General features: G+C 37.2%; 1 protein-coding gene across 1 annotated transcript in view; it reads right to left on the minus strand.

The window, feature by feature from the left end:
- The window catches only part of niban2b (niban apoptosis regulator 2b), a 44461-nt gene that overhangs the window by 7448 nt on the left and 17587 nt on the right, over positions 1-19426 (minus strand). The window contains exons 2-7 of the mRNA XM_028458011.1: positions 12970-13100; positions 12733-12861; positions 11993-12098; positions 9145-9312; positions 1412-1527; positions 470-574 (exon numbers count right to left, since the gene is read on the minus strand). Coding sequence (XP_028313812.1) covers positions 470-574; positions 1412-1527; positions 9145-9312; positions 11993-12098; positions 12733-12861; positions 12970-13100 — 755 coding nt within the window. The remainder of the gene's footprint in view (positions 1-469; positions 575-1411; positions 1528-9144; positions 9313-11992; positions 12099-12732; positions 12862-12969; positions 13101-19426) is intronic.

The following is a 19426-nucleotide window of genomic DNA, read 5'->3' on the forward strand; positions in this document are numbered from 1 at the left end:
TTTGAATATTAGCTAAATATATAGTTTTATCCGTGACATTTGGGATTAAAATTTTACATTTATATTAAACATTTATATTTAGATTTACCATTGACATTATATTTTTACGAGAAAAGAATTATCACAAATTTTACAAATATTGCTGTAAATCTGGTCAAAATTAGCAAAAACATTTACGTTTTTTTCTGTAATATGGTTCGTTGCTAAATGTTGCAAAAAGTTGCTGTTTATTTTAGCATGCACAACTTTACTACTGGCGCCCCATAGTCCAGGGTAGAGTTCTGGGAAACACCATAAAAAGGCTCCACAAACCCTAGATGCTAAATATTTGTTCGTTAGTGCCAGTTAACAATTGTATCCCATCTTATTTATTATGATGAGCCTTCATTTTGCTCTATCCTAATTTAATTAGGACTTGAATGAATTTGTATTTCTTTACAGTTTGTGAAAAAACTTTGACTTTTCTTACAAGCATCCAGTTCCTCTGCCTGTCGTGCAGTTTTCCTTTGAGTCGAGGGGAGATGAGGTCTCTCAGCTCAGGGTGGAGACCCTCCATCACCAGGTTGGACAAGATCTACAAGAAACACCAGCACACATCAGATACTAAAGCCTTCATAAGACACTGCATTTGTTTCACAAGCTATTGATATTGGTGACGTTCAAACAAATCAAACAAAAGCTAAAATCCACAGAAAACCAACCCTGTTTGTCCACATAACTCATCAGAGCAGGAAGAAATTCAAACTAGACAACATCAGCTTAACAGATGCTACAGAACGACGCATATTAAATATGTATAATCATTTTAATGTGACGACTGAGCAGGAAAAACCCGTTCTGTTACCCTTAAGGCCTTAAATCACCCTCCAGGGCACATCAAGCACTTTAAGGTAGAATGATCCGACTAATACTGCAACAGTTACTGTAATAAAACACTTTACACAAACAAAGCAGGTCAGTTTTAGACTTTGATGGAGGATCTTTTTCAATTTAAATCTATAAAAGCGGTTAAAAAAATAAATCAGCAATTTTAGAAAATAAATAAATGTATTATAGTTGATATTTTGTCATTGCACCAAACACTTTAAAACATTTATGAAAGACTTGTAAAAAAGAGAAAAATTCCAGATTTTAAATTTTATAATTTTTGAATATGTGTATGAAAAAAAAAACCTGACATTTTTTATTGTAAACAAAATGTATTTACCTTATTTATTTGTAAAGGGACCACGTACTATATTAAACCTAAATGTTTCCATATGATACATTGCAACAAATGTAGCTTGAAGAAGATTTTACATCTCCAGTCCCTCATCTATTTAAAGTTATGATATTTTTGCATCAGAGCCAAACAACATATTGTGAAAAAGACTCTTGATTGTCTCCACATAGCCCCTCAAATTCATCGTACCTGAGGCGGCACGCCGCACATCATCTCCCAGGTGCCATAATGCCCTTGAGCTTGTCGGTGGAGTCGCACCGCGTCAGTGAAGGCCGGGGTCTGGATTTTATTCTCCTCTGACAAACCTGAGACAGAATGAGGAAAGGGTTTGAACATAAATGGTGGTTGGAGGAGATCCTAAATAAAGTTACTTTAACATGACTTAGAGAACAACGCACAGACCTCACAGATGGTCCCTTTACAGCCTGGATACCATATGTATCAAAGACTCAGAGGAAAAAAAAGACCTCCTTTCACTGTGTGTACGGGACTGTGTTAAAATAAAACTATTTGAAGGAAGTTGTTGGAACTTTATCTACAATTATTAATGCAAAGAGTTCACATCAGGAAAAACTAGATACTGTATGTATCTCAAATGTTTCACTGTTCACTTAAAAACTATCTTAGAAGCTGGTAACTTTGCATTGAAGAAAAGTTAAGTGTGTTTGATGCTTGTAGAATATATGTATATAATTCAAAATTGTATTCTTACTTCATTCATATTTTATTTATTTATTTATTTTTTTAAATCAGCTGAACCCAATTCAATGTATTTTATTTACTTATTGCTTCATTTGAGTTTGTTTCTTTTTACGTGCTGTATGTATAAGTGTGCATGCATTTGTATATTGTATTTATTTACAAAACCTAATAAAAAACAGTGTAAACAAGAAGACAGTCATCAACATCCCCCGCCAGATTGGTTCTCATTATAACAACTTTTTCCTCAATGTCCCAAATCTAACTTAGATGTATATATTATCACATCAGAATGTTTAATTACTAACTATCTTAAACAATTTCTAAGAAAAGCCGTCCCCAGTGAAGATACCTCGAACAGAGTAAAGAAAAACGGAACAAGGGCAATAACTCCAGAAAGAATAATTGTGCGCTTCTCATTTTCGAACTCCATCCAGGTATTGATACCCTGAAGCACATTGGGAGCATGGAAGAAGTAAATGAGCAAGAAACAGACCAACCGAGGTGAAAACAGATGACCTCGCACTAGGGCTGTAATGGTACACGTGTTGACGCCAAAACCGTTTAAGTACAGCCTACGGTACAGGTGTGTTTGAACCGTTATTAAAAATAATTAGCTGATTTTCTTACAAAAAGTAAGGTAGTGTGTGTGGCTTATCACCAGGCTAAAAGATTATAGTCTTCACTGATGAATCTTTAAAGTCAGCTTGTTTTGAACAAATGTAAAATCTGTTTTTTTACAGGAACATTTTAAGGCTGTAAATAAGGCTGTAGGTGTTGTGGTTTAAGTGGCAAATGTTCTAACTGGTGAATGACTTAATCAGTGTAGCTAGTTGCTATGGAAAAGCAGGGATTCTCAACCTTGGGGTTGTGAGACACTGGGGGGGACGCCAGATGCCTTCAAGAAACAAAAAAGATTTTTTGAATAATTTGAGCCCATTTTTGCTTCTCTTTATTTTTCTGCAACTACACCAAACTTAACACATTTTAACCTATTTTCATCACTTTTTCTTGCCATATTTCTGCTTCTTTTAATGTATTTTTGCTACATTACTCCCATTTCTGCCACTTCTCCATCAAATTTCAATACCTTTTCTGCAAATTTTTTCTACTTTCAAGACATTTTTTCCACTTAAAAACCCTTTCCATCACTTTTCCCACCTAATGTAGCAAATGTTGACCCATTATTGTCACTTTAAAGCTCTTTTCACCATATTTCATGCTTATTTTTGCCAATTTAACCACATTCACGACTTGTCATGCCCATTTTTTTGCCACTTTTGAGCCAAAATTGACAATTTGAACCCTTTTTATCACTTTTTCCTGTCTGTTTTTGGCCACTCTAATTTGTAACAAAGATTTATATACAGTAACTATACGCTATAGCGCAAATAATGATACATTTCCTGTATAACATTAGATATTATTCAGATAAATAAATAAATGTGGTTATCACAGATTCATAGAACAATGGACCACCATTTTGCTGATTTTATGGATGGGTCCGTATGTACCGCGTCTCTTCAGCTGAAATGTACCCCCCATCACTCAATTAGTATCCCCTTGTTTTATTTACATGCTTAAATGATGGCCTCTGAACTCTTTTACTGCTCCAGCAACAATAGCCAAAACATGTCAAGCTGTACAATTTACTGTGATTTGAAACAGACGTTTTGTCTTTTCCAAGAGGCGTACTTCCCCCGACATTCCTCGACTAATTATCATCGTCTTAAGAGTCGCAACTAGTAAAACTAAGTAATGAACTGTTTCCTGAAGCGCATTCATACATATCAATACTTGGTAGTTTAATAATCTTCAACACGTTATGGAAGGATTTTGTCGAGTAAAAAAGTCACGTTAACATTTTCATCCATTGATGCCATTTAATGTCAATATGTGGAAAATCTGTCGAGTTGACACGTGGTATCAGATTCAATTACTTATGAAAGTGATGGTGATGAAGAGCGAGGAAAAGATGGTTGGAGTAACAGTTGAGCTTTTCTCTATTTCTGTTGCTAACAGCGGAGGAGGTGGAGAAACCAGGCTTAGTGTGAGAACCTCCGACCTCCACAAAGCCAGGAAGTGGACGAATGAGTGCGTGAGTGTGTGTGTGTGTGTGTGTGTGTACAGTTATTTTTGGATGTTACCTCATATAAGAGTAATTTCCAGCTAAATCTAAAGTGAGAATTATGTCATCAGGATCACCAGATGAGTTCTCCTCCAGATAGGCTTCACTCATAAAAGTCTGACTTAGGTGTGAACTTGATCAAAAAGCTTAGTTTTTTTAGGCAGTTTACCTTTTGATGTATAGGACTTCAACTGGTTACAATTATAACTGATGATGTATCATGACAGAAGTGAGACTGTAATGCTGTTTCTAAGCCTTTGCACCAATTTGAAGAACTTGTTCAGTCAGATTATAATAAGCAGTTTTGCCGTCATATTTAGTTTGTGAGACATCTAATAACGTAAGACACGCAACAACATGAATAAAAACATGGAGCTTGAAGTTCCTACAGTCAGTGAATGCAGCGCCAATAAAAGCTCACAAATGTTCTGAATCTCAACAATGTGTGAGTCTGAGTCAGTATTTGCATGGTGAGTTTCTATCATATCCTGCTGTGTTAACACTGGCTTCCTCTCATAAATCAATGCTACCTTCATCACTGCACGGCTGACTTTTACTACACAGAAATGTAGTTTTTCTTTTTTTACCCCACCAGCAGCAGCTAGATCACCTCTCAGGAATTCAGACATTTCACTAAAGAAAATAGCAGGCCATGGAAAGTCCTCCAAACAGAGAATATGACTCAGGAGGACAATGAGAGATTAGAACCCTTTAAATTAAAGGGGTCAAAACCCAAAGTTGGTCAGAGAACTATTTTCAGTTGTTCAGAGGCATTCGCATCAGCAAACATAATTAATTGCTTTTGTTTAGAAGGGGACGAGACAAGATTTAGCAACACTATTAATGTAGGCAGTGCTGTTGAAACGATGACTGAGCAAGAATAATCAGGTATACTCAGGAAAAGTACTTAGAAACTAATTTAGACCAGGGGTGGACTGGCCATATGGCATACCGGGCATCGTCCCGGCGGGCCATCGAGCAGGGGATGCAGACTTGGTAAGAGGTGGCCAACAATGGGTAAATAAAGAAAAAGGTGATAAATAATGGAAAAGGGTAGCTTTAATAAGCAAAATGTAGCAAATAACAGAGAAAAAGGGCAAAAATGTGAAACAAAAAGAGGCAAAATGTAGGGAAAAAAGTGTCCCAAACAATTCAAGAAACGACAAAAATTGGATAAAATGAACATGAAAAAATTGGAAAAAAAAAGGGATATTTATTGGCAAAATGTATAGCTAAAGTCTGAAAAAAGTGTCAGAACTTTTTGAAAAGGTGCAGAAATGGGACAAAGGAAGTTGCAAAATGGCCAAAGGAAACAGATAAAAAGGGGTTAAAATGTTTCCCCCTTTTAAGGCTTTCTGGGGGAATAAGAATTAAACTTAAGTCATAAAAAGCCACATGTTGAGCATTACTGACCTAATAACAGCTTCTACATGGTGTCACTGATAATGTAGTGTGCTGGTCTGGACAGAAATTGCCAGGGCTGAATTTTTGTCCCAGTCCACCCCTGGGGCTCAGTAATGATACTCCTGTAAACTGTAACACACAAACCACGACTCGGCAGCAACACTTGCATAAACTGTTGTGTGCAAAACATGACTCTGCAAAACTTTGTTTTGAAATTGTACCCTATATATAAACTTTTACCATTGAAGTCAAACCGTATCCATGGTTTATTTGCCACATTGTCTCTAGACTAACTTCATCTCTTCACACTGTAGGATGTTGTATGGTCCGGCATTAGGATTTAAATGCAGAGGAAGTTTTATACATGTGTTGTGCAGTATAAGCTTTACACTGCTACATTGTTTTAACCTGCCATTCATCACAACACGCAGCATCAAATGACCTTTTGTTCACTTCACTCTGCAATATCCGTGAGTGTAAAAGCAGGTTTGCAGCTCACACAGCAGCAGCACCTGTCGGTTAATGAGCGCTCTGAATAAAAACAGCGGATGTGAAGGTGGAACAAAGCAACTGTTGTAAGAGGCTGGTTCCTCCAAATTTTACTAGCTTATCTAAAGTATGCAGCCTTGTGAGCAGGTGAATGTGTCCCTTATTTGTGTGTTTTTACAGTTCCACAGGCGAATGGAGGACACAAAACTAGTTCCACGCTTTACAAGAACATGGTACTTTGTTTTTCACGACATAAACCGAGGCAGACAATGGATGATTTTTCAGCTGATGGAGGAAAACATGCTGGAAGCACTGAGGAGGAAGTTTAGTTGGTGGAGAGTTCAAGGTGTATCACTTCAACAGGTGATCATTATGAATGGTGACTCAGTGTTTACATTAATCTGAAGCATTTGTTCATCACATTACAAAAACAACACACCTAAGACGACAGCAATACATTCTTTCATTCATGTTTTAAGGGAACATTCGTCACTGTAATCAGCATAGCCTTCTGAAACCAGTCACAAAACCACATGATCACCAGCCAAACTGTAACAGTCGAAACCAAAACTTGGACAAGCAGTGCACCCCATCTGATCCAAACTCTGCATTTTCCTGGCCTAAAATATACGGAATATGGAGGAATTTGAAATCTTTACAGATGTTGGACAGTTGTTTCGATGACCGTGAGCATCAGATCACGCCGTTCCTTCAGCACGCATCCACAAAGTACACAGATTGACCCAGGAGTGTACCAGGGTTGGAGTCAATTACATTTTTCAGTTACAATTAAGTTTTCAATTAAAATTCAACAACGATTACAGTGATCAGCATTTTTTCAAATTACAATTAAATTACAATAATTTTTTATCCTCAGAAAGTCGATTACCATTATGTCCTCAATTATCAATTTTCCATTACAATTAATCACAACCACTGAGTCTGAAATAAATAACCTAATAAAAGTTAACCCTCCTCTTGTGTTAGCTTTCTGTTAGCATCTCTTATGATAACAAGTCTTGAATCAGCTGTAAAATACACTAAAAACAAATATCTATCATCAATGAAACTATAGGTTGGGAAAACTTGATATGAATTTTTATTTTTAATAATTGTTAATTACATACAGTATATGTAGAACTGGACATAGAAGTGTAACATGGGTCATCAGTTTTGCATTAAAATTATAATTGACAATTTCTACAGAATTTTCACGACAATGACAATTACAAAGTAAATTATATGAACTCACTTACAATTAAATTACGATTAGGACAGCAACAGATGTTTTTAATTACAATTATAATTACACCATAATTGTAATGCATTATCAATCACACAATTACAATTATAATTGACCCCAACACTGAAGTGAACTAATACCAGACATTACACCAGGTCATATACACCAATGTTCCCACTGTGTGATGATGTGGCAAGGGAAAAAGCACTCGTACAAAAGAGCCGTTTATCTGCTGGTGTATCACTTCAACTGGTGAATGTTTAAACGAATGGCCTGTCTGAACTGCAGCCAATGCTAGATAACTAAGATGTAAGATAATAATAATAATAATAATAATAATATTCTCCCATAATCGCCTTCTTCATCAGTTCCCTTTAAGCAACTTCTCTAGCAACAGAGAGAATAAATGGTAAACATCATCATGACTGAATCACTGATATTCACTCTTTGAGACGTGTGTGGAAACTCTGAGCCCCTCCCTTCAGTTTGCAGCCAAAGAACTGTTTTAACAGACATACACCTGCCCTGTATCTCAGGGTGGGGTCACCTATTATACAGCAGTTAGAGCAGCGACCTGCCAACCTGATGTAGAAATGTTAATATTTACCATCTTAATATTCCTGGGACCTTATCTACTAAAGGTACGTACACCCAAAAACGTGCGTACGTCAAAAACCATGGCAAAATCCTGATGTTCAGAAACTGGAGTGAGCGTGGAAATGTGTGGTCTTTCACGTCAAGTCCTGACGTGGCGTATGTACATTTCTACATAGTTGATGCTTTAAATTCTAAGGATTTATGAGGCACGCTACCAAAATAATAAAATACATTAACACATGAACCTCTGAGCTGCTGTTGAGATGTATCAGTTACACATTTTTTGTGAGCTACAGTTTAAATTTTTTTTAATCTGTCTAACGTGAGGCAGACACTCACTACTTGTCAGAGCTCTGTGAGGTGGTCCTCTGAGTCCAGCCATCATTAGCAGCCACACACACACACACACACTCCAGACTGATCACCGCAACCGACTGGTGCGCGTTTGTGTTGTTGGGGGTGGGGGGGTGGGGGGGGTTCGTATCAGGCAGGTGGGGTTGGCGATTGACATACAGGTAAATGGACTTCACTTTCGTGGATCGGTTTAGAACCAAAGAACCGTATCTTCCTTAATCCGCTATCCACTTCTTAACACACCCAACCACAGCCAAGCATTCAGTGTGTGTCTATATTAATGTTTATATTAAATCTAGTATCTTCACTGTTAAATCATCTCCGTCTTACATGTTGCTGTCGGTCTAAAATGTTTTAAAATCTCTTATTTTCTGCGTTAATGGTGGTAAGAGCGCAGCTTTTTCTGATCAGCTAAAGGGGATCCCCGGTGCTGACCTCATTTCAAAATGATTTACATATCTAAATGTGGGCGTGGATAGGGAGGGGACATATGTGCGCTCACATGATTCAGATGTCTAAATGATAGGTGCGTGGATCCAGTCCTACGCACAGATTTAAACATCTGAATTTCTGCGAGCGTACGCCTGTCTCTGGATTGAAGAGTACGCTTTTTTCACACCATTTTATACTCAAGTCTTTGTACATAAGGCCTCTAGTCTTTCTGTGTGGATTTTGCTGTGTGTTCTTTCAGCCTTTACATGAGTTTGTTTGTGCTGTCCATCACCAAGTGTGTGTCAAAGGAAAGGTTGTGCACCAATGGTCTTTCTAAAATCATCTTCTCTGTATTTAATGTGTAAATCAGCATACACTACTTCAGTGTTGGTTTTTTACGGGCTCACTGGGCAGGAAAAGCCAATATGAACAGCCGAAGACAAATTCTGTGTGCTTACTCCTCTAACTTTCCACCTTTGCTCTTGCAAATTGCGATGAAGTAAACTTTGCTTGAGCTGAACCATAGAACAAATGTAACGCCATACAACTTGACAGTGGCACGCGTGCTGAACTCACCGTCGTTGGAGTGTCGGACGCAGTCCTGCAGGACGGCATGCCACTTCTGCTGCTCTTTCTCCGTCGCCACACAGAAGTAGACGTGACGAGCGTACGGGTGCCACAGGAAGAGGGGGAACTGGGTGACACACTTCAGGAACGGAGAACTTCCCACTTTGGCTTTCACACCTGCAGAAACAAACTTAATTAGTTATTAATACCTTTAGTTTACCCTGCGGAGGACCAACTTATTCATTTCTGACCTTTGCAGTGGACAATAGTTTTTAGTCACTACTTTGAGATACTGTCTACATGCAGAACATCCTCAAATTTACAATTACGTACATGCATACATTCTGTATATAGATTTTACACATGCACATTTTAAGCCATGCTAGTGTTTCTAAAGCACAACCAAAGCAACAGATGTTTGAAAGAGTGTCAGACCGATCACGTCCATGGAATGAAATGTTCCCCATTACACACTTGCCCCGAGCAGGTTCAGACAACCGGTTTGTTTTCACATCCAATGCAACACAGAGCGAGTAATGACTTGTAGCTGTTCATACGACTCAGAACATCATTCCTGGGATTTCAGTTCCCACGATTCAGCACATAAAACCCACCTCGTATCATCTGATTTTCCAAAAAACAATAGGGAATCCCGGCTTCTGTGACAGCTCAGGTTTTTGCATACTGTATTTGATAATGTGTGATTAGATGTTGTTGAAGCAGGTTTGAATATTTTCTTTAGAAATAAAATACATTCCATGAGGAGCAACCATTTTCAGCCAGATGTGTTGATTCTTATTTTCTTCTGTATTTAGGTTTGTGTAGTGTTTCTTCACATTTTCTTTAATATTGTTTTATTTATTACTACAGGCAACACCAGTATCTGTGTTGGAGCTACTCTGGAATCTGTTTTTGTGAGGTTTTTCTGCACAACGGAGCAGTCACAGCCAGTTGTCAGCTGCACCATTTAGATGAGATGCAACAGAAATAATCACTTATTATGAGATAATATTATGAGAGAAAGTGAACTTTTTTTTCACTTTTCTGCACATGATGTCAAAGGTCAACACTACAAGAAGTGCAATCATTTTGAGACAGCAATGCATGTTTTGTTATTGCAATGAACCAGCCCTCCCTAAGGAAGGGTATGAAACATTTTTCTATATGGAGGATATGAAAAGGGAGAGCAGTGTTATACCTAGGTGAGGGGGTGGGGGGAGGGGGCGGAAGGGAGCAGGGAGGAGAGACTCAAGGCAGGAAATAGAAAGGGTGGGGAAGAATTGATTATTTTAAAGTGAGAGTAAGATGTGAAGTTGTAGTAGAACATATTGTGCTTATTATGTTGTGTAATCAAGCCAGTCTGGTGACAGGTGTGAAGCTTAGGTATAATGGTGGTGGCTGTGGACAGAGGGAAGGAGTGGGTGGTAGTACCTAAAGCAGGTATTTGGGATCAACGTGTCTAAAGTTAAGCCAGTACAAGTTTTATCCCACATCCCAAGGCGTGCCAGTGCACTGTAGACCAGAGTATGTGCAAAAACAGCTATTGCAAACCCAAGCGCCTGCAGATGCAGTCAGGCCAGCAGAAAGGATGGGGGCCAAAGAGCCCCAGGCCACCCCTCCACGGCCGAGCAGCCCCCCGAGACGCCACCAAGATCCCAGGCCGAGAAGCAGCCCCTGCCCCCCACATACACATCCGAGGAAGCCCCAAGGAGCTGAGAACCCAGCGCATCCCGCCACCGACCCCAAGAGAAAGTGAACATAATGGAAGAACATTAAAGCCATTTAGTGGAGATAAATCCAGAAAATTACCCATCGCAGAGACGGACTATAAGCGTTTTGCGTGAGCAGAATGACGGTCACCGTGTCTCACAAATAAGCAGGTTATTTCTCCACCTATCTGCTCTACAAGGACTTTTAAATAAAGAACCTAACTAAACCGCTAGAATAACGTAATACAGTGTTTAGCACTGATGTTCTTCAGTAAACATGACATTAGGAAGGATGTTTTTTGATGTACATGATGACAAGTGCAAGAAAGTCGTAGCTGTATTTGGTGTTACTAAATTCTAAAAGCCAGGCTTCATTCATTCATGATGAGCTTCTACAACCAGCAATGCTGAGCATTACAGTTACATAGTGTGGGTTATATCTCATTATTATTAATATGTATTTGAGTGAATCAATATACAATAATTTTGTAGATAATGATTATAGGACACCTATCTATGATATCAGCCTCCGCCTGAGTGTGCTTTTTAGTAATAATCTATTAGTAGTGATTGATTGGCAGCTCTCAGCCTCTTGCCGTTTAATGGGCGGGGCTAAGATGCCTCTTTAGATCAGGGGTGTCAAACTGATTTTAGTTCAGGGGCCAAATACGGTGCAGTTTGATCTCAAGTGGGCCACAGGTCTTACGTGGGAAAATGAGTGATTTCAACATTATTGGGTCCTAGTTTGCACAATACGTAATATGTAAGAAACTGACTATAGCCAAGCAATAAGTGATAAATATTAGTCCCAACAGGATCTTCACTTTAAATTTCCTTGATTTTGTGACCAATTTCTATTTCATAAAGGTAAATATTGTGTCATAATTTGTGGAAAATTGAAGGATTTTGTAAGAATTTGGAGTTTTTTCAACTTTTAACATAAAAAATTGACTGCAATCATGTGATAAAAGCACCGGGAAAACTGTTAGCACCTGAAAATACTGTTTAAGTTAATTTACACAATGTTTCAAGTTTTCACTGTCATTTTTACTTTCAACCGCGGGCCGAATTGGATGCTCCAAAGGGCCGGATGAGCTTGACGCGTGCTTTAGATGTTGAATTTTGCGAGTCCTGAGTTAGAGCCTCACCAGGCAGGCTGTTACTGAGCAGCTCCAGGTACTGGTCCAGGGACGTCAGCACTTTGTAGCCAGCACAGTTGATGGTTCCTTTGGGATGGAGGCATCTGTCGTAAGCCTGGTAGGAAAAGAGGGGAAGAGGAGCAGCAAATCATAACAGTCATAACAATAACAGAGCCTTTGAGAAGAGACCTTGGCAAAATGCTATCAGTACGATTGTATCTGGCCTGCTTAGGGCAGTTTGACCAGAACTGACCAGGAGAGATTCTGCAATCACATTTCACTTACAACGTCAATGTGAACAAGGTGATAAGGGATCTGGAAAAATTTGGTGAAAATGAATTTTGTGAACCACCTTATTGTGTGTTCTTTCCAGTCGGGTTGTGTGCGTGCATTGCCATTTGAGGCACAGCGTATCAAGCGGAAGAGTTATGAGCTATAAAGTTAAGTAGAAATTAAACTACATGGAAATAAAATTAATATACATTTTAAAATGTATTCTTTCTTTGTAGCCCAATTTTAAATGGTCTATGGGCCGCTACTGGTCTGCAGCCTAGTGGTTAGGGACCACTGGGTATAAGATCTTTCATCATAATGTACTATCAAATGGTAAATGGATGGATTTATATAGAAGACGACCCTCTACCACCTGATCTATGGTCACATATAACAATAACTCTCACAGCTTCACTCTATGACCACAGGTCGTGACCACAACCACCGCAAATCTCTTTATCAAACATCACTCTCACCGCTTTGTTCTCATAGAGGTTAATGTTGTAGGAGTCTGGGATGAAGAGGAAGCGGTTCCTCCACTTCTTGTTGTCCTCCAGGTACTGGAACAGTGAACCAGAGAAGATGGACTTGTCCTCCAGTGGGACCTGTGCATTGGCGAAAAGTCACATCTTTTCTTGCACAGACCAGTTGAATGTTGTGGATTCAATGGGATGAATGTTTTGAAGAAACCTGCATGACAGTCGTGCTGTTACCTTTCGATGAAGCAACTGAGGTTGGGGTCCGCCGCCTCCCTCAATGTCAAAGCGGACTTTGTTGAAGAGCGACACGGCGTACTGCTGCTCATACAGCCGGCCGAACTCTCCCATCACCTCCGTGGTTCGAGCTGCATGACAAAAACAGCAGTCATAAGCTGCTTGGATTTTCAGTTACTCTTCATCAACAGCTTCTTTGGAATCTTCCAGACAAAGTCTCTTGAGATTGTGATCAAATACCATGAAATCAAAATACCTGAATTAGGGCCCTATAACTTCCATATTAACGGATGCTGCACTCATACATCTTTATGATTGAAAAAAGAACAGTCAGAATAATCCATGCAAGTATCCATTTTCTGACTCATCTTGTTCCTTTTTGTCAGGGTCGTGGGGAGTACAACTTTTAGCTACCATTTAACTGTAGCCTAAATATACAGTACATTTTTGTTTAATTATGGTTTTCCTTCTTATTAATATTTATTTTGTTTCAAACACAAACACAAAAAAAAAATCAACATCCCCGCCAGATTGGTTCTCATTATAACTCACAACCTTTTCGTAAATGTCCTAAATCTAACTTAGAAGTATCCATAAAAATCACATCAGAACATAAATTTACTATCTATCTTAAACGTTTTTTAAGTAAAGCTGTCCCCTTTGAGGATACCTTAAAAAAAAAAAAAAAAAATGCCACAAGGGCATTACCTCTGGAAGAAATAATTGTGCACTTCTCATTTTTGAACTCCATCAAGGTATTGATAACCTGAAGCCATACACCAAATTTGGTTGTTGTTTCTTAAAAGGTTTCTAAGAAAAGCTGTCCCATTTGAAGATACAGTACCTCAAACAGAGTAAAGGAAAATGGAACAAGGGCAATAACTCCGGAAAAAATGATTGCATGCTTCTCATTTTCGAACTCCATCAAGCTATTGATACCCTGAAGCAACACACTGAATGTGGTTATCCTATAACAGTTTCTGAGAAAAGCTGTCCTTTTTAACTCGGACGGATGGAGCTCAAACCTGTATCCCCCTTCCACATTTTTGTGGCGGGGATAAAAATGTATGAAATATTAAAAAAAAAAAAAAAAAAACTTAACTTCAAAAAAATGATTTGGAAAACATGGAACTTGGAAAAAAATAAAATAGATATTTTATAGGGCCCTATAGAATTGTAATTTTTGGTGAATTTATATGAAAAGTTGTGTTTGCCAACAGCTGCCAGGGATTGTGAAACTGTGAGTTACAGCATTACAGCAGATTTGTTTTTCATTACAGATTTGTTTGTGAAAGAAAATCTACTGCTGTCATGCAATGATGAGCACAGTGACGTCTCCTTCACACCCACACACAAAAATAAATAGTTTGATTGTAAATACTCTTTTCTGTATTCAGTCCATTCCAGCTAGACTTCATCACAACAAATTCAACTGTTGTTACACTTCTTATGAATCAAACAGTTCACATGAACCTGAATAAATTCCATACAGCTCTGCTAATGTTGATCACTGTAAAACAACCATTTCTGCATTACTCATTGATGAGTCAATCCAATTCTTGTTTTCTTTCACAAGCCAAAAACTATTTCTTGGTATTATGCTCTGACGATGTAATTAAAGGAATACAAAGTCAATAACTTAAAAAAGACACATAAAGTAGATAACTGAGTGAGTAAATAAGTAAATGAATGAGAAAATAAGAGAGTAAGTGAATAAATAAGCAGGTGATTGAGTAAATAACTTGTAAGTAAGTGAATGATCAAATAGAAAAGTAAATAAATAGGTGAGTAAATAAGTGGGTAATTGCTTGGGATTACAAATAAGTCAGTAGGTCCATAAATAAGCAGGTCAGTAAGAAAAAATGTTTTGCAAGTAAGTACCAAAGTAAGTAAATAAGCAAGAAGTTGACAAGGAAGTGGGCAAATATTCCATTAATTCAGTAAATAAGTGGGTAAAAAGCCCTCATGTAATTAAGCTGGGGAGTAAATAATAAAGTCAGCAAGTAAACATGTAAGTAAATAAATAAATAAGCAGGTGAGAGAGTAAATAAGCGACAGAGGTGTAAAGAGTACTCAAGTACTGTTACTTAATTGAAATTGTACTCCAGTACAAGTAAGTCACACATAAAATACTCAAGTACAAGTAAAAAGTAGCTCTATTGAATAGTACTCAAAGTAAAAGTTACTTTCACCCCCCCTACCTTTATTTTTGGTAATAAATATTGCCACGATTCCCGTGCATACAATAAACATCACATGTATAAACTTAAAAAGGAAGAAACCAATCTTGCTTAATTGGAACTTAATGTATAATTCTTTTTTTTAATAAAATAACACCAACAAATTCAAAATAAAAAAAGCTGTAAAACAGCGACATGCCAATGGGTAACATAATATATAACATAATAGGAAGAAACCCCAACCTAACCCAAGAAAGTGGCTAATCAGACATGACATGATTAACAATATATGGATTATGTTCAATGTGCTATGAAACGGACATAAACAATAATCACAAAAAAATTATAATTTACTCAATAATGGTTGGGAGTAGGAATGTAATGAATAACTTTACTTCTTTTAAATAGTACAAGTACTCATAAAGGCAACTCAAATACAGTAACGTGAGTAAGCGATAAGCCAGAAAGTGAGTGAGTAAACAATCCAGTAATTGAGTAAAGGAGTAAAAAGTTAGTTCATTAAAGAAATAAGTTGTGTTCCAAGTAACAAACATTCCTCCAAGCCAATAGGTGGCAGCAGGTAGCACAGAAAGCTGTTTAATGGCGTGACATAGGTTCGATAACCATTGGGAAACACAGGGTCCAGGGTCAGCAGATGAAGGAACAATGAGTTGGATGAGACCTTTCCCTCAGTGTTTAAACATTACCCGATCCCACTCCCTGATATGAAAGTCAAACAGACTTTGACATGCAACACTTTCCTTTTCTTGCTTTATCAGTGACTCACTGATGTTTGCTTGAGCTCTATTTGACATCCACACATTAAAGCTCTTTGTTTCTTTGCAGATCAGTTTAACTCGGCTTTGCTCCACCTGATGGTTCCTGTGGGAATGTTGGCAATGTCAAGTTTTCAGTAGAAGAAGGCAGAGCTGACAAGTAACAAAGTACAAATACTTGGTTACTGTACTTAAGTACTTTTTTCTGGTATCTGTACTTTACTTCAGTACTTAATTTTTTTGGCGACTTTTCACTTTTACACCTTATTTTTTTGGCGACTTTTCACTTTTACACCTTATTTTTTTAAACAAATATCTGTATTTTCTTCTCACATTTTAAAAATGAGCTCATTACTTTTAAGTAGGGGCGTCCCGATCCGATATTGATATTGGATATCGATCAGGAAATTAATATTGGATTTTAATCGGACTGCATCTAAAATCTCCGATTAAAAATATATATTGTTTGTTTTGGTTTAGTTCTTCAATATCTTCTATTTTATTTAATCATAGAATATTCTTATTCTAAAAGGTTAATTATATGTAATCCATTGGTTTATAATAAATGGGTGTTATTTTTTTTTTTCAATAATCAAGCATTTTCTAACATTCCACACTACAAAAGTCTCAACATTATTGTGCCCTAGTTTTACATAAAATTCAAAATATATAAGAAACTGACAAATGACAATATCCAAGCAATAAGTGACATATCAGTCTCAACAGGATCTTCACTTTAAATTTCCTAGATTTTGTGAGCAATTCATATTCATATTTAATTAAGGGATATATTATGCAATAATTTGAGGAAAATTGAAGGATTTTCTAAGAATTTAGTTTTTTTTTTAACTGTTTAACATTAAAAATGACTGCAATCATGCAATATAAGCACCAGGATAACTGTGAGCCCCTGCAAATATTGTTGTTGTTCATTTATACAATTATTCATGATTTTTCTGTCATTTTTACTTTCTCTTGTGGCCCGAACTGGATCGTCCAAAGAGCCGGATTTGGCTCCTGGGCCTTGAGTTTGACACGTGTTCTAAAGGGTAACAGATTTAACTAATTTCCGTGTGTCAGTATTCTACAACTTCTTAAAAAAATAAAAAATATGAAATCTGTCTTATTGAAGGGACATTTTACTTTTTAACTCATCTCTTTAGTAGCATCAAATGTAACATTTTATTTCTACTCAAGTAAGAGAGCAACATAAATACTTATTTTTACCAGTCATTTTTTAATTAAGTATCTATACTTTTACTTGAGTACTGAAGACTAATACTTTTGCCATTTCTGGAAGAAGGAAGATAAAGCGTAATAGGCTTTGTGGAGAGAAGAGAGAAAAGAACTTCTGTTGTCATGGAACACGTTCTTACTATTAAAGATGATTTAATCAGGCTGACTCAAGTCTCTCAGATCACATTACAGGAGGAGATGTGAGGAAATGAAAGGGTGGCTTTGTGTACCTGAAACCGGAGGTGAACACAAGTGTTTGTACGGACATCCTCCCTCTCATTTTCACTAATAACGCCTTGGCACCAAGTCCAACAGAATCCTATTCAAAGAGCATCATCAGCTGTGGCAACGTTACAATAATCCACTGCAACACTAAAACACCTCAAGTGTTACTGATGAGGTAAATAAGGGCCTTTGTGGGATTTACTAATCAATGCTTTTTTTAAATCCATGATATTATCACATATTACCAAAAAAATAAAAACATCATGCCCTTATATAACCGCTTCCAGTTTTTCACCACTGACTGACATTTAACAATTGCCCATTTCCCCACAAAAACAGTTCCCAGGTATTTTATTATAATTAAAATGAATCATATTATCAGAAGCACAAAGGAGCAAAGTCAGAAAAATGTGGACTTCAGAGCTTCTCAGTGTCAATTTAATTTGTTTCGTCAGATAATGACATGAAATATGAATGCAGTGAAAATGAGTCATGTGCCAACAATCCATCGTCCTTGATTTATTTTTGCAATCCCACAAAAAATATGACAAAGAAGCAAAATGAGAAGATAACGAGACAAAAAAAAAATGAAACAAAGAAGAAGAAAGCAAAGAAAAAAAAACAATAGTGTTGTAATCAATCGATTACAATCAATCAATTGATTACAACAGGGCAAAGATGACTATGGAGTAATCAGAGCAAAACAGCAACAGATCAGGATTTGAACCATAAACGCAGCAATGAATGGAAATAAAAAATGAGACTGGAGAAGGAACCAGTTCAAATATGCAAAACAACAAAAACACAAAATAAGAGAATACACAACAACGAAAATACAAAGTAAGAGAATACACAACAACGAAAATACAAAGTAAGAGAATACACAACAATAAAAACACAAAGTAAGAGAATACACAACAAAACACAAAGTAAGAGAATACACAACAACAAAACACAACGTAAGAGAATACACAACAAAAACACAAAGAGAATACACAACAATAAAAACACAAAGTAAGAGAATACACAACAACAAAAACACAAAGTAAGATAATGCACAACAACAATAACACAAAGTAAGAGAATACACAACAACGAAAACACAAAATAAGAGAATACACATCAACAATAACACAAAGAGAATACACAACAACAAAAACACAAAGTAAGAGAATGCACAGCAAGAAAAGCACAAAGTAAGAGAATACACAATAGAATACATAATAAGAGAATACACAACAGCAAAAACACAAAATAAGAGAATACACAAGAACAAAAACTCACAAAATGACAACAAAAACACAATAAAGAACAAAGTGTTCAAAAGGACTCCAAAACTGCAAAATGACAACAAAAATACAAAATGAGAGAAAAATATACAGTCAGGTGATAGAGGGGTCATCCTCTGATCGAGAGGTTGGGGATTCGATCCCGGTCTACACGGGTCGATGTGTCAAAGTGTCCTTGGGCAAGACACTGAACCCCAAGTTGCTCCCAGTGGTTGACTATTGCCTTGCATGGCAGCTCTGTCCCATTGGTGTGTGAATGTGAATGAGCGGATATGTAAAGCACTTTGTGACCTTTGTCTGTGAAAGGTGCTATATAAATAAAAAATAACCAAGGATGAAGAAAAGAAATAAGAAGGAATGTCTGACGTACTGTATGTATCACCTAGGCAGCATTTTGTGTATTTGTCATGTTTAGTGTACTACTTCAGTTCTTTTTGTATTGTAATTTTATTTGTTTTTTATGTTATTTTTGTGCATTTTTCTGTAATTGTGTGTATTGGTTTTGGTGGACACAAAAAATAAGAGCAGGTGGCCCATACGCCACCAGCTACCCATGCTAATATATCAATCCTACCATCTCTGAACATCATGGAATTTGTGGTCTTCTCTTTTAACAACAATTTCCATGTCCTGCTAACAGCTTATTTGGGCTTTTTCAGAGTGTGGGGGTATCTTAGTATGCTTGCCTCCAGCTGTGTTTAGCTGTAAAAAGTCTTTGTCACACCCAGTGGGGGTGCACTGTCGCTGTTCC

The sequence above is a fragment of the Gouania willdenowi genome, chromosome 9 (genome assembly GCF_900634775.1).
Source record: "Gouania willdenowi chromosome 9, fGouWil2.1, whole genome shotgun sequence".
NCBI lineage: Eukaryota > Metazoa > Chordata > Actinopteri > Blenniiformes > Gobiesocidae > Gouania > Gouania willdenowi.